The sequence below is a fragment of the Heterocephalus glaber genome, unplaced genomic scaffold (assembly GCF_053883595.1).
Source record: "Heterocephalus glaber isolate CG9 unplaced genomic scaffold, H.glaber_assembly_v1.0 deba00000818, whole genome shotgun sequence".
Classification (NCBI taxonomy): domain Eukaryota; kingdom Metazoa; phylum Chordata; class Mammalia; order Rodentia; family Bathyergidae; genus Heterocephalus; species Heterocephalus glaber.
This window is the reverse complement of record NW_028258164.1, coordinates 18,327,206-18,351,238: the sequence shown is the minus strand read 5'-3', so window position 1 is coordinate 18,351,238 and position 24,033 is coordinate 18,327,206. Positions and strand designations below refer to the sequence as shown.

The following is a 24,033-nucleotide window of genomic DNA, read 5'->3' as shown; positions in this document are numbered from 1 at the left end:
GGCTGGGGATGTAGTTCAGGGGTGCTGCGCCTGCCAGGCAAGTGCAAGGTTCTGAGTTCAATCTCTGGTATCAGGAAAAAAAAAAAAGACAAACCATGGACTAGGACAAAATATTCGCAAATCACCTGATAGTGGACTTTTATGCAGAATATATTAAAAACTTTCAAAGCTCAGTAAGTCAAAGGCTAATGCATGAAAAATATTCAGTATCACTAGCTTGGAAATACAGATCAAAACCATAACTGCACACCCTTTGAAGTGGCTGATATAATTAGGTTACAGAGCATCCGGATGGCCCATATTGTTAGTCAGAATACCACATGGGGCAGCTACTCTAAAAAACAGGTTTTCATACCCCGACCCCCTCCTCGTACTGGGGATTGACGGTCCTTGCGCTTGTGAGGCAGGTACAGGGCCACTGAGCTAAATTCCCGGCCCGGGTTTTCAGTTTTTTGTAAAGTTAAGTACATACTTGCTACATGACTCAAGACTCTTACTTCCTGATATTTATCCAAAAGGAAAACAAAAATGTATGTTCACAACAGCTGAAATCAGCAGCACCAACAACTAAAGAATGAACCCACTGTCCTTGCACGGGGGAACCCATTAGCAAGCTTTGGCACACCCACATAGTGAAGTTCTGCAAGCCACAAAAGGGATCACCCAGGTCCATGTGGCCCAGGTCTTGCACTGGATGGAGGAGCTGTTCACAGGCAACCTGCAGATGATTCCACTAAAGACCTTCTGGAAAAGGTGAAATGACAGGGTCAAGGAAACAACCACTGGCTGCCAGGAGCTAGGTGGGGAGGTGCTGACCCCAGGGAGCCCAAGTTAATTCTTCAGTGTGTCAAAACTACTCAGTGGGGCTGATTCTGGTAGTGGGCGTAAGACACTCATCTAGAGAGAGAACAACATCCTGTAGAGCCAGTGCCGCTGTGCACATCTTGGCTCAGGAACCCTGCGAAGGCAGGGAGCGTGGTGGTGCAGGGGCACTCACCCTCCAGAGTGGACTGCAGTGGGCCGATCCTCCCCATCCGACGGAACCTCCACACGTGTCTAGACGCTGGCACGTACAGCTGGGTGACCTGTGAGGACACGCCACGCTCAGCAACGCCATCCCCGCCTGAGCAGGACCGCCGCCTCCACCTAGCTCTCCTGCCCAGCTCTCCACCCTACTCTGTCCCCACTCATGCTCGGTGACCCTTAGTGCTTTTGTGCTGAACTGCTAATTATCTGCCTTACTGATGTATACTATCTGGGTGTAGTGAATCACCAAAGCAATTTAATAGCCATGTTATGAAGTACACTACATCATGCTTAAAATTAACAACTCTTTACCAATATCGAATGTCTACTTCCTCATAAAGCTGTTTTTCAATTGACTTGGTTAAATGAGAATCTAAGGAAGACAGGTACAGGATACGTTTTCTTACATCTCATTCCTCTCATTACTTATCTTGGTCTTTGTGATTTTTGATTTTATTTTTTTGGTCCTGGGGATCGAACTCGGGACCTTGCACTTGCAAGGCAGGCGCCACAACCACGGAGCTAAATCCCCGGTCCCTTCTGTGATTTTTAAAGAAGAAATGAGCCTTTATCTCCCATAGTTCGAGTTGTGCTCATTACTCTCTCACAGGATTATCAGCCTGCCCCTTCTTTTTGTCCCAATGTAGTGGTGCACTTCCATCACAGGACCCTTGGCTGCGACCACTGCAGAGACTGCTGCCACCCAAGCGCAGGTGTGCCACCCAGGGACAGATCGTGCTGAGATGAAGAATTTAGATCACAGTGTGGCCCAACTGCGTCCCTAGCACACAGACGGACACATCCTCCCATCTGCCAGGGTCTTTCCCAGGCTCGGGTTGGCAGGCCCACCGAGGAGCTCACAGATGGGATGACCTAGTCCATACCCTCCCAAGGCATCAGCTAGAAAACACTCCTAACAGAAAGGTCAGTCACCATGCACTATCTGGCCAACCCTGGAAAGGCACACCGAAAGCTCATAACATTTCTCGGTAAACAGTATTCAGAGTAATGAGGTAGTTCTCTATATTTTTTTAAATGAAAAATATTAAAAAGATCTTTCAGTAACACCTTATCTGCTTTAATGTCTTCTTGTTCTGACAGCCAGTGATTTGGAGGACAAAAGTTTCTCCTGGTATCCCTGGACTTCAGCATTTTCACTAGATTGGTGATAACCTGGAGAAAGAAAACAGGACCATGTGATACAAGTGCTCAGCACCACAGTGGCACACGGTAAGTGCCACTGCAGCCTGGAACCAGGGATGCATGCCACTGGGATGGGAGAGGCCTGCTATGGATGCATGGAAGAAAACGGGCTTCAGGACTCCCATAAGTGTAGCCATGGAAGAGTCCACTCTTGTGACCCCAAGAACAGAGTCAATAAATTTAGAAAAACTAACTCAAGTATGTGCGTACAATGATGGCCTTTTCTTTCGCTCTTTTTTTGGTAATGGGGATTGAACCCAGGCCTTCCGCACTAAGCTACGTTCCTAGGCCTTTTTTTCTGAGACAGGGTCTTGCTGTATATTCCAGGTTGGCCTTGAACTCACTATGTAGTCTAGGTTGCCCTCCAACTTGGAGTGATCCTCTTGCATCACCCTCCCTCCTGAGTGCTGGGATAACAGGCATGTACCACCACACCGAGGGTGGCCAACCCCAATCCTTTAAAAAACTTGGTTTTTTTGGTACCGGGGATCAAACTCAGGACCTTGTGCTTTCAAGGCAGGCGGCGGAACCACTGAGCTAAATCCCTGGCCCTAAAAAACTTAAAAAAAAAAAAAATTTCTGAGACAGGTTCTAGGTAAGTTGCCCAGGCTGGGCTCAATTTGTGGTCCTCCTACTTCAGCACCATCAAATTTGGCTGACAACAGTCTGGAAAATTACAGGGGAGCTGGTGCTCATGCTATAAAACAAACCTCATTCGAGCTGCAGTAAGGGTCAGTCATGTCCATTTCTGCCACCCTAAAAGCTTTTCATATTTTTCTGAGAAACACAGTATCAAGGGCAAGGGGACCAGCACACCCTGGGTCTGTCTCACATCTTCCAAGAAGAAATATGACTTCCACATCCCTGCCATGAACCTCCAATTCCACAAAGGTTTCCTCAGCAAGCCTAACCCGACACCATGGTACCATCTTCTTTGCTGCTCTATAGAAACAGCTTCCTTATGGGGTGAGCGTGGATATAGGACTGGTCTCTTCTTGGCCCTGGTCCCCCTCCTGTGTGGTGACTGACTTCCTTGTGTAATAGGGACACTGGGGATGGCCTCAGGTTGGCTCAGGCTGACCACAGGATCCACATGCAATGCTGTGCTGACCTCATACCCTCTACTCCTGGACGCCAGTCAGTTACACTTTTCAGAAGCAAGGACTGGCTCTCAGGGACCTGTGTCACGTTACATGTCCCATCTTTGTGGGGTACGAATTCCGGAGGTCCCCACAGGGCCACCTCCAGAGCGCAGCACCTGCTATTCCGACAGCAGGATGGGACGTGACCTTGCTGAACAAGCAGTCAAGCCACCTTCTGTTCTCAGCCAATCAGATCAGCATTCAGTGAGCTTGGATGCACTCACTATTAACACTGCCCACTCTGGGCTGACTCGAAGACTCCACTGCATTGCATCCTGGTGCACATGCACAAGAAGTCTGTACAAGGGGGCCAGGGATTTAGCTCAGTGGTTCCACCGCCTGTCCAGCAAGCACAAGGACGCCGGTACCAAAAAAAAACACAAAGCCTGTATAAGACCACACTGGGGGCCAGGCTGCCAAGTCCAACACAACTCACTCGCCCCTTTCCACTCCTCTCCATCCAATCCCTGCTGATGAGGACATTTATTCTTCTGAGTTGAAAGTCACATGAATAAGGCAATTAATGCCACCATTTACATTCGTCTTTTAAATTATTGTGACACTAAACGTGAAAACTTTCAATATAGGATCTCTTCATGTATGTTCATATTGTAAATATAAAAAAGGAGCAAATCACACATTGTCTCTAAAATGTCCTACTACAAAGATACTCTTTCGAAAGGGCGGGGCAGGAAAGAGGAGGAAAGGAGAAAACACAGAAGTGACCTGGCTCTGAGATGTATCAGGGAAGAGGGCAAGATAGAAGTCATTGTGGGAATGTAGACCTCAGTGACTCAAGAGTCAACAGTGAGCTTGGGCAGAAGCTGTGTCCTGGGCAGGCATGCCGGGGAGCACAGCACACCTGACTCACATGTCAGAAACAGTACCTAAGTCATAGTTGAATCCAATTTTGCAAAGTGAGGTCAAAGTTTATAAAACCTGCCCAAGCCAGGTTTGGTGGTGGACACCTGTAAATCACGGCACTCTGGGGGCTGAGGCAATAGTACTTCAGATCTGAACCCATTCTAGGCAATTTAGTGACTCAGCAAGTATGTCTCAAAAAATAATGAAAGGGCTGGGAGTGTACTCTGTGCAAAGACTCTGTGTTCAATCCCAAGTACTGCAAAAATAAGATAAAAACTTGCCCAAAGTGAGTTCTCTGAGAACCGATGCTGCAGTTGTCAGTCTGAGCTGCATGTCGGGACACCTAGAGGGTTGGCGAATGCCCACATAGGATGGACCACCACCACAACCAATCCCCTCATTCCTGGACAGAGCCAGGCAGCAGCACCTCTGCACAGTTCCCACTGAATCTGACTCCCTCGGGCAGACCTGAGAACCAGTGTGGCTCACCACAAAAGGTACACTGAAGGCGCAACCTAGTCAACATCAAATAACTAGCTGGGTCTGGCTTCACAGACACAGTTCTAGCTGCTCTTATAAACACAACTCTATTTATTTGATGTGTTAACTCGCACCACCCCCACATCAGGTTCTTCCAATGCTAATCAAAACTTCAGGCTAAATAAATGCTTAGAAACTGATGAATTAAATAAATACGTATTTAGAAATGCACACAACTGTCACACATGCTATATTGTGAACCATTTGCATTAAATGAAACTCCTAAGCAGGTTTCTCTTAACCACAGTATTAAAAAAGTCAGATAGGGGCCGGGGATTTAGCTCAGTGGTTCCGCTGCCTGCCTCGAAAGTGCAAGGTCCCGAGTTCGATCCCCCGTACCAAAAAAAAAAAGGAGATTATAAAAAAGTCTGACAGATAACTCCTTATAAACACACAGACCCTTCACAGGAAGCCACTTGACAAGTGTCCAGATAAAGATTCGACATTAACTCTAAATTAATGTCTTCACAAGATCCCACACATCTGAGGGTTCACTAGCTAGGCTGATCACAAGCAATCTCACTAACCAAAGGTGGGAAGTACCCTTAAGCACAATCTGGGTTCTCATATCATAATGCAATACAGCATTACCACATGAAGAATTTATACATACATTCAATGATTTAAGGCCATTTGTGTTAAATCACAAAATTTCTGAATGGAAATGACTGAAATTTACCATATCACAACCTCAAGCAAATACGTATAATCCATGCTTTGAAAGACAACTGGAAAACAAAATGACATTATAACATAAAATAAAAACCTCTTTGATCTTGACTGTGATATATAAAATTTGGCAAGTAAAACTCAACAGTGCAGCTAATTCTTTGTTCCTCACAGCTTTTTATTAGTAAAAAGATGGACAAAAGGGATTAGATCCATCCACCAGTGGTACAAGCCACCCAATGGGCCAGTCATGGATATACCATCAGTAGTTCAAGCTGCCTGGCTGCAAGACATACGAATCGCGGCCCTGCCATGAACATGTTAAGAGGCTCAGCACAAAGCATACTTAGCAGTACATATATACTCAACAGGTGTTTCAGTTGGTGATGGAAAAGATGGTGATGTGGAAAGATGTATCAAACGAGAGCCTATCTGATCGATCCCTGGCTTCACAGTGAAGAGCATTAAGAATGAAGTCTAAGGAAGGTGAGGACAGCTTCCCCCAAGGAACGGAAGGTGCGATGACTTAGTGGTGCTCCATCCTCTGGCTCAGCCCCACAGCCTGGATCTTCAGTCTCTGCTGACTGAATGCCCTTACTTCCCCGTGGTGAGGCAGGAAGAGGCACCCTGCCTTGATCCTCTAACACAGGGCTGGACACCATGGGTTTGGAGAGCGACAACAATGACCCCAGCCAGTTTTTAGTCACCACCTGGTGGGTTTTTTTCCCTCGGTTGTTAAGACAGGTATATATATTTTTTTGGTACCGGGGATCAAACTCCAGTCCTTGTGCTTGCGAGGGCAGGTGGTGGAGCCACTGAGCTAAACCCCCAGCCCAAGACTGATATATTTTGTGGGGTTTTTTAAATCTCTTTTTTGGTACCGGGGATCGAACTTGGGTCCTTGTGCTTGCACAGCAGGCGACAAAGACCACTGAGCTAAAACCCCGGCCCAAGACTGATATATTTTGAAAATAAAATCTATTTTACACAAGAAATAATACAAAGAATCAACAAATGGGGTTACATTAAATTTTAAAAAGCTCTGCACAGCAAAGGAAACAAAGATTGAAGAGATAGCCTACAAACTAGCCAAAAAAAAGTTGCCAGCTATTCTTACAGAGGATATACTACCTAGAATATAGAAAGACCTCAAACAAATGACCCAATCACAAAATGGACAAATTAAGTGAACAGATACTCTCAAAATAAGAAGTACAAATGGCCAGTAAGTACATAAAAAATGTTCACCATCCTTAGCCATTAGTGAAATGTAAATTAAAGCAACTCTGAAATCCCATCTTACCCCAGTCAGAATGGCTGTCATCAAGAACACACCAAGAACATCAAAAACCAACAAATGCCAGTGAAGATGAGAGGAAAAAGAAACACTTCCACATTGCCGGTGAGAATGTAAACCAGCATAACCACTACGGAAATCAGTTCAGAGATTCCTCAAAAAACTAAAAATAGAAATTCCATTTGAGCCAGCACTACCTTTCCTGGGTGTATTCCTGAAAGAGATGAAGATATCACACTACAGTGAGCCATGCACAGCTATGCTGACAGCAGCACAACTTGCAACAGCTAAGCTCTAGATGTGGCCGAGATGCCCGTCAACAGATGAACAAATGAAGAAAATGGGAACTGTCTTTTGCAAGAAAATGGATTGAACTTGAGCCAGTCATTTGAAATAAGTCAAACACAAAGTTAAATGTTGTGTGGTTTGTTTTATACGAAAAACCTAAAATATAAATAAATGAGTAAAAATACAGGAGAGATGAGAGGACACAAAATGGCAGACTTCCTCAAGCTGGAGAACAGGAATCAAAGAGAGGCACAAGATGGGGGGTAAAGGCATCAAAGAAAATGCTATATACATGTATCAATTACCCAAGGTGAATGTAAAAACTATGCACTGAAAACATACACTAATAAAAGAAAATAAAGCACTATAAAATTACTTCCTAAAGCATCCATTTTAATTAGCTGTCAAAAGATAAAAACCAACCAGTCTTCCAAGGTAGGAAGCATATGGCCCAGCTCTATGAAGGCAGAAGCTGGGTACACTGCTCTGCCCTGTGGGTGACACTGAAAGGTCGGTGGCTGCATACAAAGACACATCACAACAGGCTTCCCTATCTCCTCAACAGCTGCAGTGATTATAGCTATAAATTATACTTCAAGAGTTTATAAATTTGATAAATGCATAAATTGTTTTAGTAGTGTCAGTAGAGGGCCTGGAGACTGACCTCCATTCTTGCAGTCACAGAGAAAGATGACTCTATCCACTTAGAGGGAGCGCGCTTTTCGGTGAGCGCTCAGTGCCTCTCACACAAATGAGCTGGGGAGCCACTGGCGATGGAAATGGAGATGGAAATGGAACACAGGAGGAATCGGGGCTGTCACCAGCAACTCTGTGAGAAGCAATGCAAGCCAGGAAATCACTGGCAAAGGGCACTTACTGTCTCTGTTTGTTCTACCTTGGATTCTTCATCTCCATTTGGCACTGTAACATATGACAATGCAGACTGAACCCCACTGCAGCACCTCCTGAGGTGGGGGCCTCCAGTCAGCAGGGCACCCGTGGCACCGTCTGCTAGAGCAGAGCAACTGTACCTCAAGAACACAGAGGCACAGATTGCAGAACAAGCAGCCACTCTGGTGTAAGTTCTCACTTTTTCCTAATAAAGATCATTTTTTCCTTAAAAGAAAAACAGAAGCTGACTAGTCATGAATTATGTTCTAATGTTGTAATGAACAAGAGATCAGCTCAGTAGCAGATAATATAAAATGGTTTTGGTAGATTTTTTCATTAAACAACAGGAATCCCTTAATTTTATTCTAAGCTCAAAAGATTGAAAAAAAAAAAAAAGAACTTTCACATAATTCTTAAACCCTTCAATGATTAATAAGAGGGCAATGAGTCACTCTCAGGCATATTAAAAAAGTTCACTACAAAAATTTAATCTAATGCTTAGGCAAAACAAAACAGGCCCAGGGTGGAAAATATCTTATATAGTATTATTAAATTCAGAGAGTTCTATGTCCTAAAGATAAGCCTATTATATGAAATTAAAGAGCTCTCAACAGGTGCTATAAAACAATGAAATTATCTGCCACTGTACACAGAACCTGGTATCCTACCTAAGAGAGAGTGTTACCAGCAAGGACCCCAGGGTTTAATTAAATACGTACTGACAAGAAAACACATATGCCACCATAATACCCACACCTAGGAAAAGCTTACACAAGAATTATATGCCTCACATAGGTGTGATAGCTTATTTTTAACTAAGAGAAACTGCAAAATTGTCAATCTTCGAGAAAGGACATATTAAGAGCTCAACATGTGACCTTTAAAGTTTACTTAGGAGAGGTAGGTAATTAAAACAAATTGTGCAAACATGTATTACATCAATCTGCACAAATTATGAATTCAATGATGCATTAGTCCTGTGTTCATGCAATCAAAATATTATCAGTTACTTTCACTGCAGCTAATGCTCATGCTCCTAAGTGAAATGTGTTGTAAAATCGGGGAGAATGGGCTGGAGAGAGACTCTCGTGGACTTGTAGGATGAATAAGCATTCCTTAATTAGCCCATCAGGTTAAGTGCAAGCATTAATGGGCCTTTCCTAAAGTCTAGCTTGACATCTTTCTCCAAACATGGCCAAGAAGAAAGTTCCATTAGCAATATTAATACAAGCTTAGTTGATCATTTTCATTCAATTAACTTCTTTCAATTAAATAGATAGCTTGACAAAAGCAGTGATAAAAGACCCGAGGGGACAGCTGATGACTTGAGCTGAACATTAGTGTGCGAGGGGTCGCTGGTACTAAACGGACTGTAAATCTAGCATTCAATTTGGAAAACGCATTTCTTCTGCTCTCACTCCTTTAATGAGCAATTTTAGCTGACTAAATGTGTTTGCTGCAGAAATTTCATGGGAAGTCAAGCACCCTTTTCTCCTCTTTTTTTCTCCCCCAACAGTTCTATCTTCAGCGATGGTGATTTCCTGCCAACATTTTGGCCATGGCAACTCATAGATCCTTTCTGCTTGGTTAAAAAGTGAATACAATTGCCTGCTGCGCAAGTACAAGGACCCGAGTTCGATCCCCAGTACCAAAAAAAAAAAAAAATACATTTTAGAGTAATTTATATACAACTTAGATTAAAAATTAATGGCCAATTAATGTTTAACATTCTGAAACAAAATCTACAAAAATATTTGTGAAAAACAAATATGAAAATATTTTAAAATTTTTATATTTCACCTTGGCACATAAATCACTGACAATTTACAACAAAATAAAGATGACCTTTCTGTAAAGGTTTTTTTTTTCTTTAGGTACCTGGGATTGAACTTAGGTCCTTGTGGTTGCAAGACAGGCGGTGGAACCACTGAGCTAAATCCTCGCCCCTTCTTTAAAGGTTTTACAAATTAAAAATTATTCTTTTTTTTTTTTGGTACCGGGGATCAAACTCAGGACCTTGAGCTTGTGAGGCAGGCGCCGGAACCACTGAGCTAAATCCCCAGCCCCTTAAAAATTATTCTTGAGCCAGGTATGGTGGTGCGTGCCTATAACCCAAGCACTTGGGAGGGAGGCTAAGGAAGAAAGATCACCTTAAGTTCTAGTTTTTTTGGTACTGGGAATTGAACTCGGGACCTTGGGCTTGCGAGGCAGGCGCCAGAACCACTGAGCTAAATCCCCAGCCCCAGATCGCCTTAAGTTCAAGGCCAGCCTGAACTGCATAACAAGTCCCTGTCTCAAAAAGCAAAACTAAACAAAACAAAATTCTACAAACAAACCTGAATTTCTATTCTTCTGAAATGAATAAAGCCAAAAAAAAATCTATATAATATCCAATTCAATTAACAAAAAAATCCACACACTGCATACCTTGAACAACTGAACCCAGCGCTTCTGTTCCATCTGAATGCATTGCTGCATCTCAGAGCTAGTCGTGACGCCGATGCTCCGGAAGGCTGCGCTGTACTCTTCCCGAACCTCTGGCTTTGTTTCTGGGTAGGCCAGCTTGATGATCCCCAGGCAAGCATCTCGAAGGCAGCGAGACAGCACGACCAGCTCCTCCAGCGTGAAAGGCATCATGGAAGATCGTCTCTGACCTGCGACTGAACAGAAGCCAACTGTGGAGCACAGGTGTTGCATTTTGTTTCTCCATTTCTCAACACACAGCGAGTGGCTGCAAAAGCTTGGAGCCTTTCCATGTCTACAAAAATGGACACGCTATGTGGACAGCCATAACCTGATTCCTCAAAATGCTTACCTTCTATGGGGTCACCAAAGAATTCGTTATCATGTATGGAAATCAGCGAATGACTGAACAGAGAGCTGAAGAGGTAAAAGAGTGGGATGATTCGACTTGAGTCTTCAAAAGACATGGGAGAACCCCGGGATATCACCTGGAGCAATGGCACTGTGGACCTTAAATCAGGCAGAGGGAGAAAGAAATCGTTATTTCAGTATCAACTTTAGTTTAGGAACTCACTTAGAAATGGCATCAGACAAACATGTGCAGACAGTAACGTTTACATTCAGAAACTACTCAAAGGTAAAGTCACCACGAAAATGTAGGTGGTGACTGGCACTGATGAGTAAAGACCTGCACACCAGCCCACTGTCCTTCCACCCAGGGGACAGCCAGTGACTGAGAGCTGCTGTCAGAGACACGGACTCCACTCTTTTCCTTCAGTGCACATCAACAAAAGCCACTCCTCTTTCACACTGAAATTTATCCAGCTCCCTCCCTTCGGGAGTGTTCCAGATAATTCTATCCTGAAGCCAAAGTAGACCCTGCAGGAACAAAGCTTTCCTCGTGTCACTGGGCCTCTTTTCTCCTGTCCACAGTGGTCAGCACCTCCACGCCTGCACCTGGTGTCCTCGGGGGCCAGTGAGCACCCCAACAGCACCAGAGCGGGGCAGTCTCTGGAGAAGATGGGATTGTTTCACTCATGAAGAGTGATGATCAGCAGGACATAATCATGCATGCCAGTAATCCCAGTACTCACTTGAGAGGCAGGGGCACGAGAATTACAAATTTAGGGCTAGCTGGGGCTACACAGTGAGACTCTAAATTTAAAAAGCAAAAACAAAATACACCAGAGCCATGATTTATTCAGTTTACTTCTCTCATGTGAGTCTGGTTCTTCCTCTCATGCAATACTTAGTAACAGGTGCACCATGAAGTTCTAGGTCCCTGTGTGTGCTGGATCAGTGGTGAGTTATGAGATCTGTGGATGACGCCCGCCTCCACCTCCTGAATCTCCACTCCCACAAAGCTACAGGTGTGCACTGGGTCAGGGACCAGCACTTGTGACAGCAGAGTGGAAGCTGGCCCACCTGATCTGCCAGGGGCTGTGAGAATAAGGACCCTGAACAGCCTTAACTGTAAGCCCAGACAGAGTAGAGGAGCGGCACCACCAACCTGCACAGGTCTGACTCAGTCTGTAGTCAGAGGACTTCTTATCCAGCCCCCTACTGAACAAGGTCATAAATGAATGAATGAAAGCCATCCATCCAAAATATAGCAGAGCCACACAAAAAGGGACAAAGGGCAGCTGCCCTACTTTACTGTGAAAAAGATCTAGGCAGAAAGATGAGGGCAATTAACCAACATTAACGTATTTGTTCCCTTTAATCCTGAGAGGTGAACAAAGGAATTAGTCTTTTTCCCTTTCATAAGAGAAGATAGGATTGGCAAGCAGGGACAGGCTTGCCAGACAAATGGAACAGGCCTTGGGCTCTCTGCCACCACACTTCCTTCTCTAAGTGCTCAAATATTCCTTGGGAAACAGGACAAGCTCAGACTTAGGAGCAAATGAGAAGTCCAATGTTTCTTGTAACGGAAAACTGACTTGTAACTTAGGGAAGTTGTCTGAATTACTGATCATCAGAGACCAACCTTGGCAGGAGGGTGTACACTCTCTAGGGACCCCTTCAGTCTGCTACACTTCCACAGCTTCCTGCCCACTCCAAGAGCCTCCTCCGGGAGGGTCGTATCCTGCACCTGTGGGTCGCATGTGGGCAGAGCACCTATGAGGTATGTCTAGGCAAGAGAATGTCTAATAGGAAATAGTAACCAGATGGCTGGGAATTCCCTCCGCGTCAACAAGGACACAGAACCATCCTATTCCAATAGCAAATTCTGAAAATGAAGGACACTAACCAAAACATCACTTGCAGAGTGTCGCAGGCACCCAAAAAGCTGCTTTCCATCCACCTAGAAGACAGCCAGGCAGCTCTGTGTGCCTGGGGTGAGGAACCTGCATTTGAATGTCTCCCTCTGCAACCCTTTCACTCCCTAGAGCTAAGTCCCAGCTGCAAGTCTGTCTGTGCAACCATTTTCAAATTAAATTCAGTTCCATTTGCAACAATCAAGCACTTCAATTTGTTTGTTTTTTGAGACAGGATCTCACTATGTAGTTCAGGTTGGCCTTGAACTCATGGTGATCCTCCTCCTTCAGCCTCTCAAGTGATGGGATTACAGGCATGTGACACCACACCTGGCCAGGCACTTCAATTTAAATTTTCTTCCCAACAGTAAATATGATCAGACACATACTACAAATGTAGCAATATACTAGAAGTTTCTTCAGGGATTTTATTTTAATAAATTAAACAAATAAAAAGAAGCACAAATTCTCAACTGCTATTTAAGAAATGAGGTTTTCAAAACCCTTATGACTTTACCTCCTTATACAATATTAATAATTTAATGTAATGAACAATATCTCATTTTCCTTTCACACATCATGACTCCATTTCCTTACCAAGAGACAAATGCCATAAACAAAGACGCAATCACCAGGCAGACCGTGTCAGTGTCTCCGTTGCTAGGCTGGGGTACTCAGAGGTAAATGACAATTTCCTGTCCTAATGGTCCCAATCTCCCTTCACCCTAAATAAACTTGTCACTCATGAAAGCCATGCTGGCACAGTCAAACTGCCCCCAAACCAGAATACAAAACAACAGTCCAAGCCTTTTATCTTATATAGGATTTCTCCAGATATCAAGGCCTTCTGAGTGTTTTTCATCTCTCTGCTTTCATTTCTCACTGCTGATTCAAGGAAAACTATAGAGTCTTTGGGTCTCACCAGCCACAGGGGCATCATTAAAAACTCCCCTTTACTCACTGAAGTTCATTAAGATTGAATGAAAACCACACAAGTAATCCAAAGAAACTGTCCATAAACTGACTTTCCTCTGTAATTAGAGGTGGCTTGGGCTGATGATCTGAACCCTGGCTTGGTACACAAAGGGTGGGAGGACTGTGACTGATGAAAGAGCACTGGAACGAGAAGGCCTCTGCATGCCACACTGGCTTGCTGGACCCTGACACTTCATGTAAGCGTTCTATACCTGACATGTCACACAGCTCACGCTGTCTCACATCTCCTGTACACCTGATGCATTGCACCATACATTAGACTGCAGGGCAGGCAAGTGCAGATGTGAATTCTGGACATCTGACCCACCATGTACGCACGCTTCCAACTGCCTGTCCTCTTGCCGTGCACCAAGATGGGCCTTCCCTAAGCAGGACGGCCTGGCCCCCAGCATGTGGCTTGTCATGGTGACTGCTTACATGACAGTAAGCAAGACACACATTTATAACTTAGTGTCTAGTTAAATGAGTTACAGACTTCATCTTCTGATATCACAGTTCTGTGGGATTAGACTGCTAACTGATGAGGAAATTGTATAGTACTGTGAAGAAATGGGCTAAGTCAGTTTTCAGGGAAGATTTCTAAATATGACATTCGTACTTGTTATCCATTCAATTAAAACATATGCTTATATTTTTCCTTAAAAATTATGAGAAAAGGAAAAAATAGAAACAAAGTCTTTGTAAATAGGGAAGGGTGGAAGGGGTGAAGGGAGAACAGGGAATGGGGAAGAGATAAGAACCAAGATACATCATGTACAGGTAACAAGTACCCAATGATAAATGTAAATGTACTGTATACCTAACATGTACCAATAAAAGAATTTAAGGAAAAAAAGAAAACATATGCATATAAAGATGCTGGTTTTCAGGTTACATGATGATTCATATGTGGGAAATCAAATTATTTCAACAAAGTTTTAAAAATCAATTTCTACACTGTGTTTTAAAAATTTTTTAAAAACAAGGTTTTGCATGTTACCCAGGCCCACCTGGGATTCACAATCCTTGGGCCTCACCCTTCCAAGTAGCAGGGCTACAGGCAAATGCCACATCTGGCTTCTACACTGTTTAATGTTTATTAATGTGGTTAAACTTGTTTCAAACCTATTTTCACTGTCAAAAGCATACGGTACTAATGTCCTATGGAACGAGGACTTTCAAATGACAACCATTTAAGAACATTTACCTTCAGATAAAGCCATACTCAGCACTAATTTTTCTTTTCATGAAATTAAGGCTGTTCAAGATTATCTTCTAATATAACATAACCTCAGAACATTCTTTTTTGGGGACCCCTTTCGGCACATCTGTAACACATACCCTGTGATCATCCGTGTAGTCATGGAAGTGATAAGAAACCAAAGGTGCCGCAGAAACCTGGCATTGAAGGCTAAACTGTAGAGAAGCCTGAAAAGAAATGGGGGCAAATGAGAATAGCTGCAGAGAGCAAATATTCATTCATCTATTTTTGGGGGGAGGGGTGCCGGGGATCAAACTCAGGACCTTGCACTTTCGAGGCAGGCGTTGGAACCACTGAGCTAAATCCCCGGCCCTTCATTAATCTATTTTATTTAGACCCCCCCCCCGAAAACCCCAGCTATACACTGAAGACAAGATACACTTCAGGGCCGGGGATTTAGCTCAGTGGTTCCAGTGCCTGCCTTGCAAGGGCAAGGTCCCGAGTTCGATCCCCAGTACCAAAAACAAAAGATACACTTCAGAAATTATCCACACTAACGCCACAAAACCACACACCCAACAAGGGCTGCCTGTGAGCGCCAAGTGTCACTAAGCTAGGGCAGTCCTGCACTGAGCCCAGAGGCCCACCCACCCACAGAGGGAACAAATGAGCTAGCCCCCCCCACCCCAACATGTCATGTTAAAGAACTGTAATATCATCTAATGCTCACACTAATAATCCACATTAAACATGTCTAAAATACTAAGTACGTAATATTTGACTTCTTGAAACAAAGAAAAATTATGTTCAAGACTTCAAAAATAACTCTAAAGATGTATTTCCTAAAGACTGAACCTAGGACCTTTGCCCTAAACTACCTTCTCAGCCCTTTTTTTTATTTGGGGGGAAGGTTTCCCTGGGGACTGAACTCAGGACCTTGTGCTTGCCAGGCAGGCACGGAACCACTGGGCTAAAAAAAATCCCTGGCCCTCTTTTTCCACTTTTTGAGACAAGTCTCACTAAGTTGCTAAATTGCTCACACTAGGCTTGAACTTACGATCTTCCTGCCTGCCTTGTACTTCCAAGTGCTATGCTGGGATTATAGGTGTGCACCATCACATTCAGTTTAAAAGCAGATTTTAAAGGGTTTTTTCCCCCTTAAACTCATCTTCTATAATATCAAACTGATCAAGACCTTTACTTTTTTATTTCATTTTTTGATTAAGACCTTTATGAGGACTGAGGAGAGCTGGACAATAAAGGGCTGTAGACTGTGATAGGGTACATGTTCTAGTCTCAAGGAGATAAAGTCCAGCAGTCAAAAGTAAAATCTAAACATGTGCGGTACAATCATAGTGAAAACACAGGTTGAGAATGGAAGGAAACACAGTTTTAAGAATGTGCTTTACTAGAAGCACTTTAGAAGAACCAAAGAGTAGAAAATAAACCCTGTTGGGTTAAGTACACATGACTAAGAATGTACCTTCTCACGGTGGACACAGAGAGGTATGTATCAGGTGAAAATTGGAATGGTATTGGAAAAGAATATACACTTCATATTGGAGATATTTAAAAGGCTTACTATATGCCTAATCTTTAAATATAAAATATATTTAATTTGTGTATATGTGCTAAAATTCTGGGTTTACTCTTGTGAACTTTTGCTAAGAAGTATACCCCAACAGCCACATGAAAAATAGAAAAAAGTTATAAAAAACATACATTTTCTACATGAAAGAATTCTAGTAGGTAATATTTTTATTTCTCTACAATCAAGAAATAATTCTTTTCAAAAAAATGTATCATCTAGAATAATTTTATATACTTTCTACAGGCATTCTTTAGATCTCCTTTCCAAAAGGAAACCAAACCAAACAAAAAAACCATTTCATTTCACCCATCCAGAAATAATCAGTTAATATCCTGCTATAAATCCACTCAGATACTATTATAGATACATGCAAATATATACATATATATGCATATATATATATGAGTTCTTCCTACATTCTCTTGTAACAGTTTCCTCCTCAGATTACAATTAACATGTATATTTCTTTTTTTTTTTGGTACCAGGGATCAAACTTGGGTCCTTGCGCTTGCGCAGCAGGTGGCAAAACCACTGAGCTAAATCCCCAGCCCCTGTATTTTTTTTTTTTAATTTTTTAACAGATATATATTTCTGAAACACTATTTTAATATACATTTCAATAGTTATATTTGAGGCTAATTTTGAAATTTATTTACTAAATTATTTAGTAAATTTATTTACTAAATTATTTACTAAATCTATTTACTAAATTAATCACTTAATAGGCAATAATAAATTATTAAACTTTTAAATTACGTTACAAATTTAATCAGGGTACAGCCTTACTTCCGAGAGTAAAAGAAGTAACAGATTCTTTCCATGTATTGGGATAGATTAAAATTACCCGTTAAGCTTGATCTAGCAGTAACGACCCTGAGTTAATTACTGAACAGCAACAATTCCAGCTCAGGTCACTGAAGCAAACCCAGAGCCAGGTGTCCCGCAACTAGGACTCCTACAATGAGGACAGTGCCAGTCAGAAATGCAGCAGGACACCAACACCCTTCTGCCTCTTGTAGACATTTCACAAATGCAAGATTTTGTAGTTTTCTGCTAAAATAATCACTTATTGGCAAAGGCAATATTAAAATAGATACGTAATTCATCTCTGAGATAATGCAAAATTAAAAATAAATTCAGAATTTCTTTAATGATAATAAATGTTTTAAGATGTATTTCATTTTGAAGCAAGCTGCCAAAACTCATTCAGACACACTAGGAATCAAGAATAGGACACTAGGGCCGGGGATTTAGCTCAGTGGTTCCGCTGCCTGCCTCGCAAGTGCAAGGACCCAAGTTCAATCCCCAGTACCAAGAAAAAAAGGAGACACTCTTTAGAAACAGAGCCACTTTCAACCGAGCTTCCAGTGCTAAAGCCATAACCGGGCCAGACAAGTGGCTTACCTTTTACTAGTAACTGGCTTTAATTATATCATTAGCACACTCAAAAATATACTTCCCCTACTCTGGCTTAAGTGAAAACGGGGGAAGAAGCAGTGTACCCCCTAGGGTGCCCTCTGATACTCCCTTCCCTGTTTGTCGCCACCCACCTGAGTTCTCTGAAATGGTAATAACAGAAGTAACAAAGTAGATGAATGAGGCTCTAGAAAAAAAACAAATCAAATAATTTCTCAGATAAATAAAGAGATGATGGCCATACTGAAGGACATGGTTAGTGAATCTAGAGTAGATAAAGATTTTTTTAAAAAGGAGTTTAGGAAAATGATGGAATCCATGAATGTTCAACATAGGAAAGAAATGTATTCCATGAAACAGATTCAAACAGATATCCATGAAATTAAAAACTCTATTGAGGGCCGGGCATTTAGCTCAGTAGTTTCACTGCCTGCCTCACAAGCGCAAGGATCCGGGTTCGATCCCCGGTACCAAAAAAAAAAAAAAAAAAAAACTCTATTGAAAGTATATGCAGTAGGATCAACCATGTGAGGACAGAATATCAGATCTACAAGACAAGTGGGCAGTTCGCAATCATGAAAAGAAAGACAAAAAAATCAATCCAACAGCTGTTAGATGATGCAAACAAAAATAAGACTGATCAGAATCAATGAAAAATCAGGAGACAGTGCAAAGGACATAAAAAAACTGTTCACAGAGTGGCAGAAAACTTCCCTGTTTGTTTTTCTTTGGTTTTTTTACAGTATTTTTTAAAATAATGTTTTATTTTTATGAAGATAGATGACTTTTTTTTGGCACAGAGGATCGAACTCAGGACCCTGTACTTGTCAGGCAGGTGTGCCACTGAGCTAAATCCATGCCCCCCCCATACCTTAATTACATAATCCTTAAAAGCAAATTTAAAAGGGATGGGAATCCAAAATAACTATGGTACATGTTTCGTCAAGCCTATTTATGTCTTCCTGTGGACTAATTACCATTCACAAACCTTTAAAAAATTCTTATTTACAAGAGATTTAATAAAATCATTATGTGTTTAAATGTTTAAAAGTTGATCAGTGTCATATGAACTTTATGAAAAAGAACAAAAACATTTTTCTTTTCTTTTTGGTACCAGGGATCAAACTCGGGACCTTGCGCTTCCAAGGCAGGCACAGTGCCACTGAGCTAAATCCCCAGGTCAAAAGAACAAAATTTTTAACACGAATCAGTAGTTGGCTTAATCTATTGATTACACTGAAAATATTGATAATAAAGGCCACCATGAAATCACAGGCAAAGAAATAAAGTTTATTTCTCCAGGTACATCCTCGATATTTTCTCCAAAATGTAAAATTTTGTTTATAAATATCATGAACAGTATATAGTGTTCAATTCTACACATGTAATGAGACATGTATCTGGTTTTTTTCTCCATTAAAGCTACTGGTATAATCACTTTTCCCAGATTAGTAAAGCATGAGATGTGAACTTTTACATCAAGAGCTGAAGATTCTTTGTTGTCACTGTGTAGGAGTACTGCTGAGAAAAAGCACAGGGAGACAGTGGTCTAAATCACAACGATTAATAACACAGTTGCCATCAGGCTGCCTCATCCTATTAAGTTTTGTTGGAAAAGTTCAGCACACGTTAAACCGAACTGCTATGTGGTATATTTTGATTGGATGTGCCTGCATGAAAACTGTAGGCAAATTACAATACTAGCCAACCTAGTTCCTCACATGCTACCTTTAAGATTCTATTTCAAAGCTTTCAGATCCATAAAGGGAGCAAAAAGCCATGCCTCAAAGAACACGTGCCCACCACTTATGGGCAAGACCAGGAAGAGGAAGAAGTATTTGGACAGAGACCAGTATGCCCAGGAGAGAGGCAGGAAGATGGCATCACAGGATCAATAAAATGCATGTGATTAAGTATGACTGGAGCAAAAAGCATTCTGAGGCTAGCAACAAAGGTAGAATGATAACGACGAAATGCTTGATAATGAAAGGATACCACACAAATCAATAATCCAAAGAATGTGAAGTTTTTCTGAAAGGAAAGGGAAGCCACCATGAAGTTTAGACATGAGAATGAAATTATCAAGGCTGTATTTTTGAGAATTTGGTATGGCAAAACACAATCTAATTTAATACAGTTCTGATACCTTGGTGCCTAAATGCACACGGGAAGCTGAGGAAAGTAAGTCTAAGTCTAACACCAGGTCAGTGCCAGACAAAGACTGGGCTTGCTCCAGTCTGCACAGTGATCTCTGGCCCTGAGTCTAGGGTGACTGAGGGACTAAGCCTATGCACACAGTAGATAATCTACATGTACAAGACCACAGCTGCAGGGTGGGCACAGACAATAGTGAACGATGGGGCCACCGACGAAGTCAGGCACAAAAGAAAGTTCTTGGGAAGATGAGCACTCATTCCAGACAGTGATCAGGAACTTACTGATCCTGAGACACTTCTTTCGCTCGCAGCTGAACCTAAGTGTGGAGACCTGAGAAGTTACTATGATCTTTACTATGATAAAGATAGAAATGAATATAGTTGAAGCTGCTTATATGAAAGAAATCACCAAGAGAATCAAGTAAAAGAAAAGAAAAACTGAAAAAGGAAACACAAAGAGACTTAAGATGTTTAGGAAACACTGAGACACAATGGCCCCATAAATGAAACAACAGAAGCCAAGAGTAAAAGAAAAACCACAGGAATATGGTGTGTGTGTGGGGGGGTGGTTAGGGGAGGAAAGATGAGGCCGTCAAAGACCACAGAGGAAAGCCACTTACGAGTGAACCTGTGGAGGACCCGCTGGCCATCTGGATGGGCACCAAAGCAGCCGTGCACACGACTGGGAAGGACAGCTGAGGAAAGGCCACTGTGCCCATCTCTGCAGTGCCTCTCAACCTGCCCCGGGCCCATTCAGGATGACACAGAACAGCCTCACTGGAACACAGGCTGCTGCCTCTCAGACCTGATGCCGCTTGCTACTCTGGACAGGGGACCAGTGCCTTCTGCCCAAAACCACTTAATATTTATTTGCATTTTAAAGTGAATCCACTTTTTCAAGGGCAAAGACACCTTTTTTTGCAATGCTGGGGATAGAAACCAAGGCCTCTTGTATGCTAGCTCTACCACTGAGCTAAATCCCCGGCCCAAAGAAAAATGATTTTAAAGCCAAATTTTATTCAGATTTCCAAGTCCCATAGTAAGACATTTCCTCTCCAAAAAGGAGTTCACAACTCATTTATTACTTAATTTAAAAATTCTAAGTTATTGGGGCCCGGGATTTAGCTCAGTGGCACTGTGCCTGCCTCACAAGCACAAGGTCCCGAGTTCAATCCCCAGTAAGAAAAAAACCAAAAAAACCCTAAGTTATTCACTTAATCGCCAACACCAACAAAACCAGCCCACTCTGCACACTGAGACTCATGGCCATGGCTTTCTCAAGTCCTACAGAAGCTTCCGCAGGTCCTCCACAGTATGTTCTTTTCTATCCTCTTTACACCATTGTAGGTAATCCTGTGTATTGCTCTCTAGCTCCTTTTCTCATGTACATCTGTCTTAGAAATCTTCCCATGTTGGTGTAGAAAGGGCTTACACATTCCTTCATACTCCTGATAATCAGTTTCACACAGACATTAAAGCTGCAAATCCCAACTGTGAACATAAGAGCGGCTGATATTAGACAGGGAGTGGTCAAGGATGAGTTACCAGCCTGGGCATACACTAATCAACTTGTTAATGTTTCTTAAAAAACCAAAAGCAGTTAAAATTACAAAAGTGAAAGGAGGCCTACTTGCTATTTCATGAGCTATGAAAACCACTCTGAATATACTTAAAAGCTAATGTATCTAAACCATAAAGTAGTTCCAAGAGTAGCTGCTTAGAGGAAATAGGAGATTCACTCATAAAATTGGACCTAGAAAGCTGCTTTGCCATTAGCACCTTAGGAAGCAGTTCCCCAGTAAACCGAAGCCCAAGAAGGGGTGATTTATGTCCAGCAATCACTCCATTGTGGCACTGAACTCAGGGCCACAATAAAACCAGGGGTCCCAGCTCCCATTCCGCTGCAGTTGCACACAAAGAGCTCATGGCCCATTGGGGTCATGGTGCCCCGCCCACCTCACTTCCTCCCTTGGCCCGTAAACAGCAGTGAGCCCCACCTAGGACACCTCAGCCGAAAGCTGGTGGCACCGTATTTACCAGGCAATTCCAACCCACCATGCATGTCTCCTAGTTTGTGTCCTAGATCACTTTCCTGACAACAGGAACCGCTGAGTCAACCAGACAGGGTGACGAGCATCCACGAGGGACCTGTTCCCTGGCAGGCGGTGTCTTTCTGCAGTCCGCACAGAGACATCCAGCAGAACTACCACCGAGGGTTACTGGAGCAAAGGAAATGTTCTGCTATAAACGCGCCAGAAACCACTCCTCCAAACAGAAGGAAATGAAATAGCTCAAGATTACTGCCACACTGATCTACGCTCAGATTAGCCACAAATTTAAACCTGTGTATCTTGCTTCATCTCAACCAAGTTTATTTCAAAGCCTTGAAAAATAAAATATACTCACTAAATTTCCAAGGGCAACCTGATAAAAAGGGTGCTACAAAAAAAGAAGTAGAATATACTGGCTCTACCATGTACAGGCAGGAGCCTGTTTCAACTATGTGGCAAGGACTAAACTCTCATTACAAGATGCTTCACAGCTGGGCGTGGCAGTGCATGCCTATAATCCTAGTACTCAGGAGGCTGAGGCAGGAGGAATGCCTTGAGTTCAAGGCCGTCTTGGGCTACTAGTGAGTCAAGGCCAGCCTGAACTACATAGCAGGAGCCTGTTTCGTATTAAAAAAAAAAAAAAAAGATGCTACATAAACAGCGGGCGTGATGTACTAGCGATCACATACAGGGTGCCAGGAAAAAAGAGGTCAACCATATTAAGTTTAGAAAAAGAAAACCTTTCATTTACTATGACGTGCTTGGAGAAGTCAATATTCTGCATCTTCCTCTATCAGAGAACAGCGGCTAAAGTAACAGCAGGGTAGGCAGTCACTCATGGGACTGAGACCTGCCTGACTTTGGGCACCATCATGCGGTGCTGCACCATTAGTGTGTGGCAGATGGAGGCCATCCGTGTGAAGACCTCCTCACTGGCCGAGTCCCGCCACACCAGGTTCAGCAGGGTGTTGGTCTGCTGCTTTGTGTCCAGCTTCTTGAGACACTCCTCGGTGATGTAGGGAGTGGACAGCCGGCCATTCTCCTGCAATGAACAGGACAGGAGTCTTAGCGTGGCTATGCTCCAAAGTGCCCTCTTCCCCACAGAGAAGACAGGAAGTGGGCCTGTCTGAAAATTACCCACATCACACACGGTGACCCTAACACACCCCAGGCCCGCCTGTCATCCTCTAGAGCTTCCGTTACTTCCCGGCATCTATTGTGCCCAACCTGATAACAACACAGAAACTGTGACTGCTTGGTTTCTCCCAGCTATATTTTCAGTATATACTGTTAAGAAAAGTACATTCCAAATTTTGAGATTAAGTTGTACTAAAAGAACATTTCCATTTTACATTATTTGAGAGATCACAGTTTAAGCAAAATAAATGAGAATATGAATTAATTTTTAGTACTGGAGATTTAAAACAAGGACCTTACACTAAACTATCCCTATCCCTTTTTGAGACAGAGTCTCAACTACATTTTTCAAGATGTACTTCAACTTTCAATCTGCCTGCCTCAGCTTCTGAAGTAGCTGGAATCACAGGTGTGTACCACTGCACATGGCTCTAGAAGATCTGGGTCACTGAACAAAGCCTAAGATACTGTGCCATACAGCATACTCATTTAGGGCATTAACTAAAAATATATGCTTCTTTCACACACATGTAAATAAGGACATGTGTAATTTTAAGTACTACTTACTATGCCATTTAGAAACTTCCATATATATGTAATTTATAATAATTTACCAAGCACAACATGGCTTTAGATTACAAATCATAAATTCCATCTTGAATGGAATTAAACTTGAATCTTTAAAATGCACATAAAGAATTAGAACACAGGCACTATTTCTGAAGTGTACAATTTAAAAATAAACTATATATAATAAGTGAATAGATTAAATAGAAACTATAAGCATCTACCAGAACCTTCAGTTGTAAGATCAAACTTTACAAAGGGCAAACCCTGACACTGAAAAATCTCACATAACCAAATA

At 42.4% G+C, this 24,033-nt stretch overlaps 1 protein-coding gene across 3 annotated transcripts in view; it reads right to left on the bottom strand.

Annotated features, from left to right (window-relative positions):
- The window catches only part of Ube3c (ubiquitin protein ligase E3C), an 89,924-nt gene that overhangs the window by 42,478 nt on the left and 23,413 nt on the right, over window positions 1-24,033 (bottom strand). For 2 of the 3 annotated variants that reach the window (XM_004860324.3, XM_087207720.1), the window contains exons 10-15: window positions 22,886-23,073; window positions 14,958-15,044; window positions 10,736-10,893; window positions 10,348-10,580; window positions 2,095-2,199; window positions 998-1,085 (exon numbers count right to left, since the gene is read on the bottom strand). In XM_004860324.3, the coding sequence (XP_004860381.2) occupies window positions 998-1,085; window positions 2,095-2,199; window positions 10,348-10,580; window positions 10,736-10,893; window positions 14,958-15,044; window positions 22,886-23,073 (859 nt within the window). The remainder of the gene's footprint in view (window positions 1-997; window positions 1,086-2,094; window positions 2,200-10,347; window positions 10,581-10,735; window positions 10,894-14,957; window positions 15,045-22,885; window positions 23,074-24,033) is intronic. The other variant, XM_004860325.3, reaches the window with a different exon arrangement.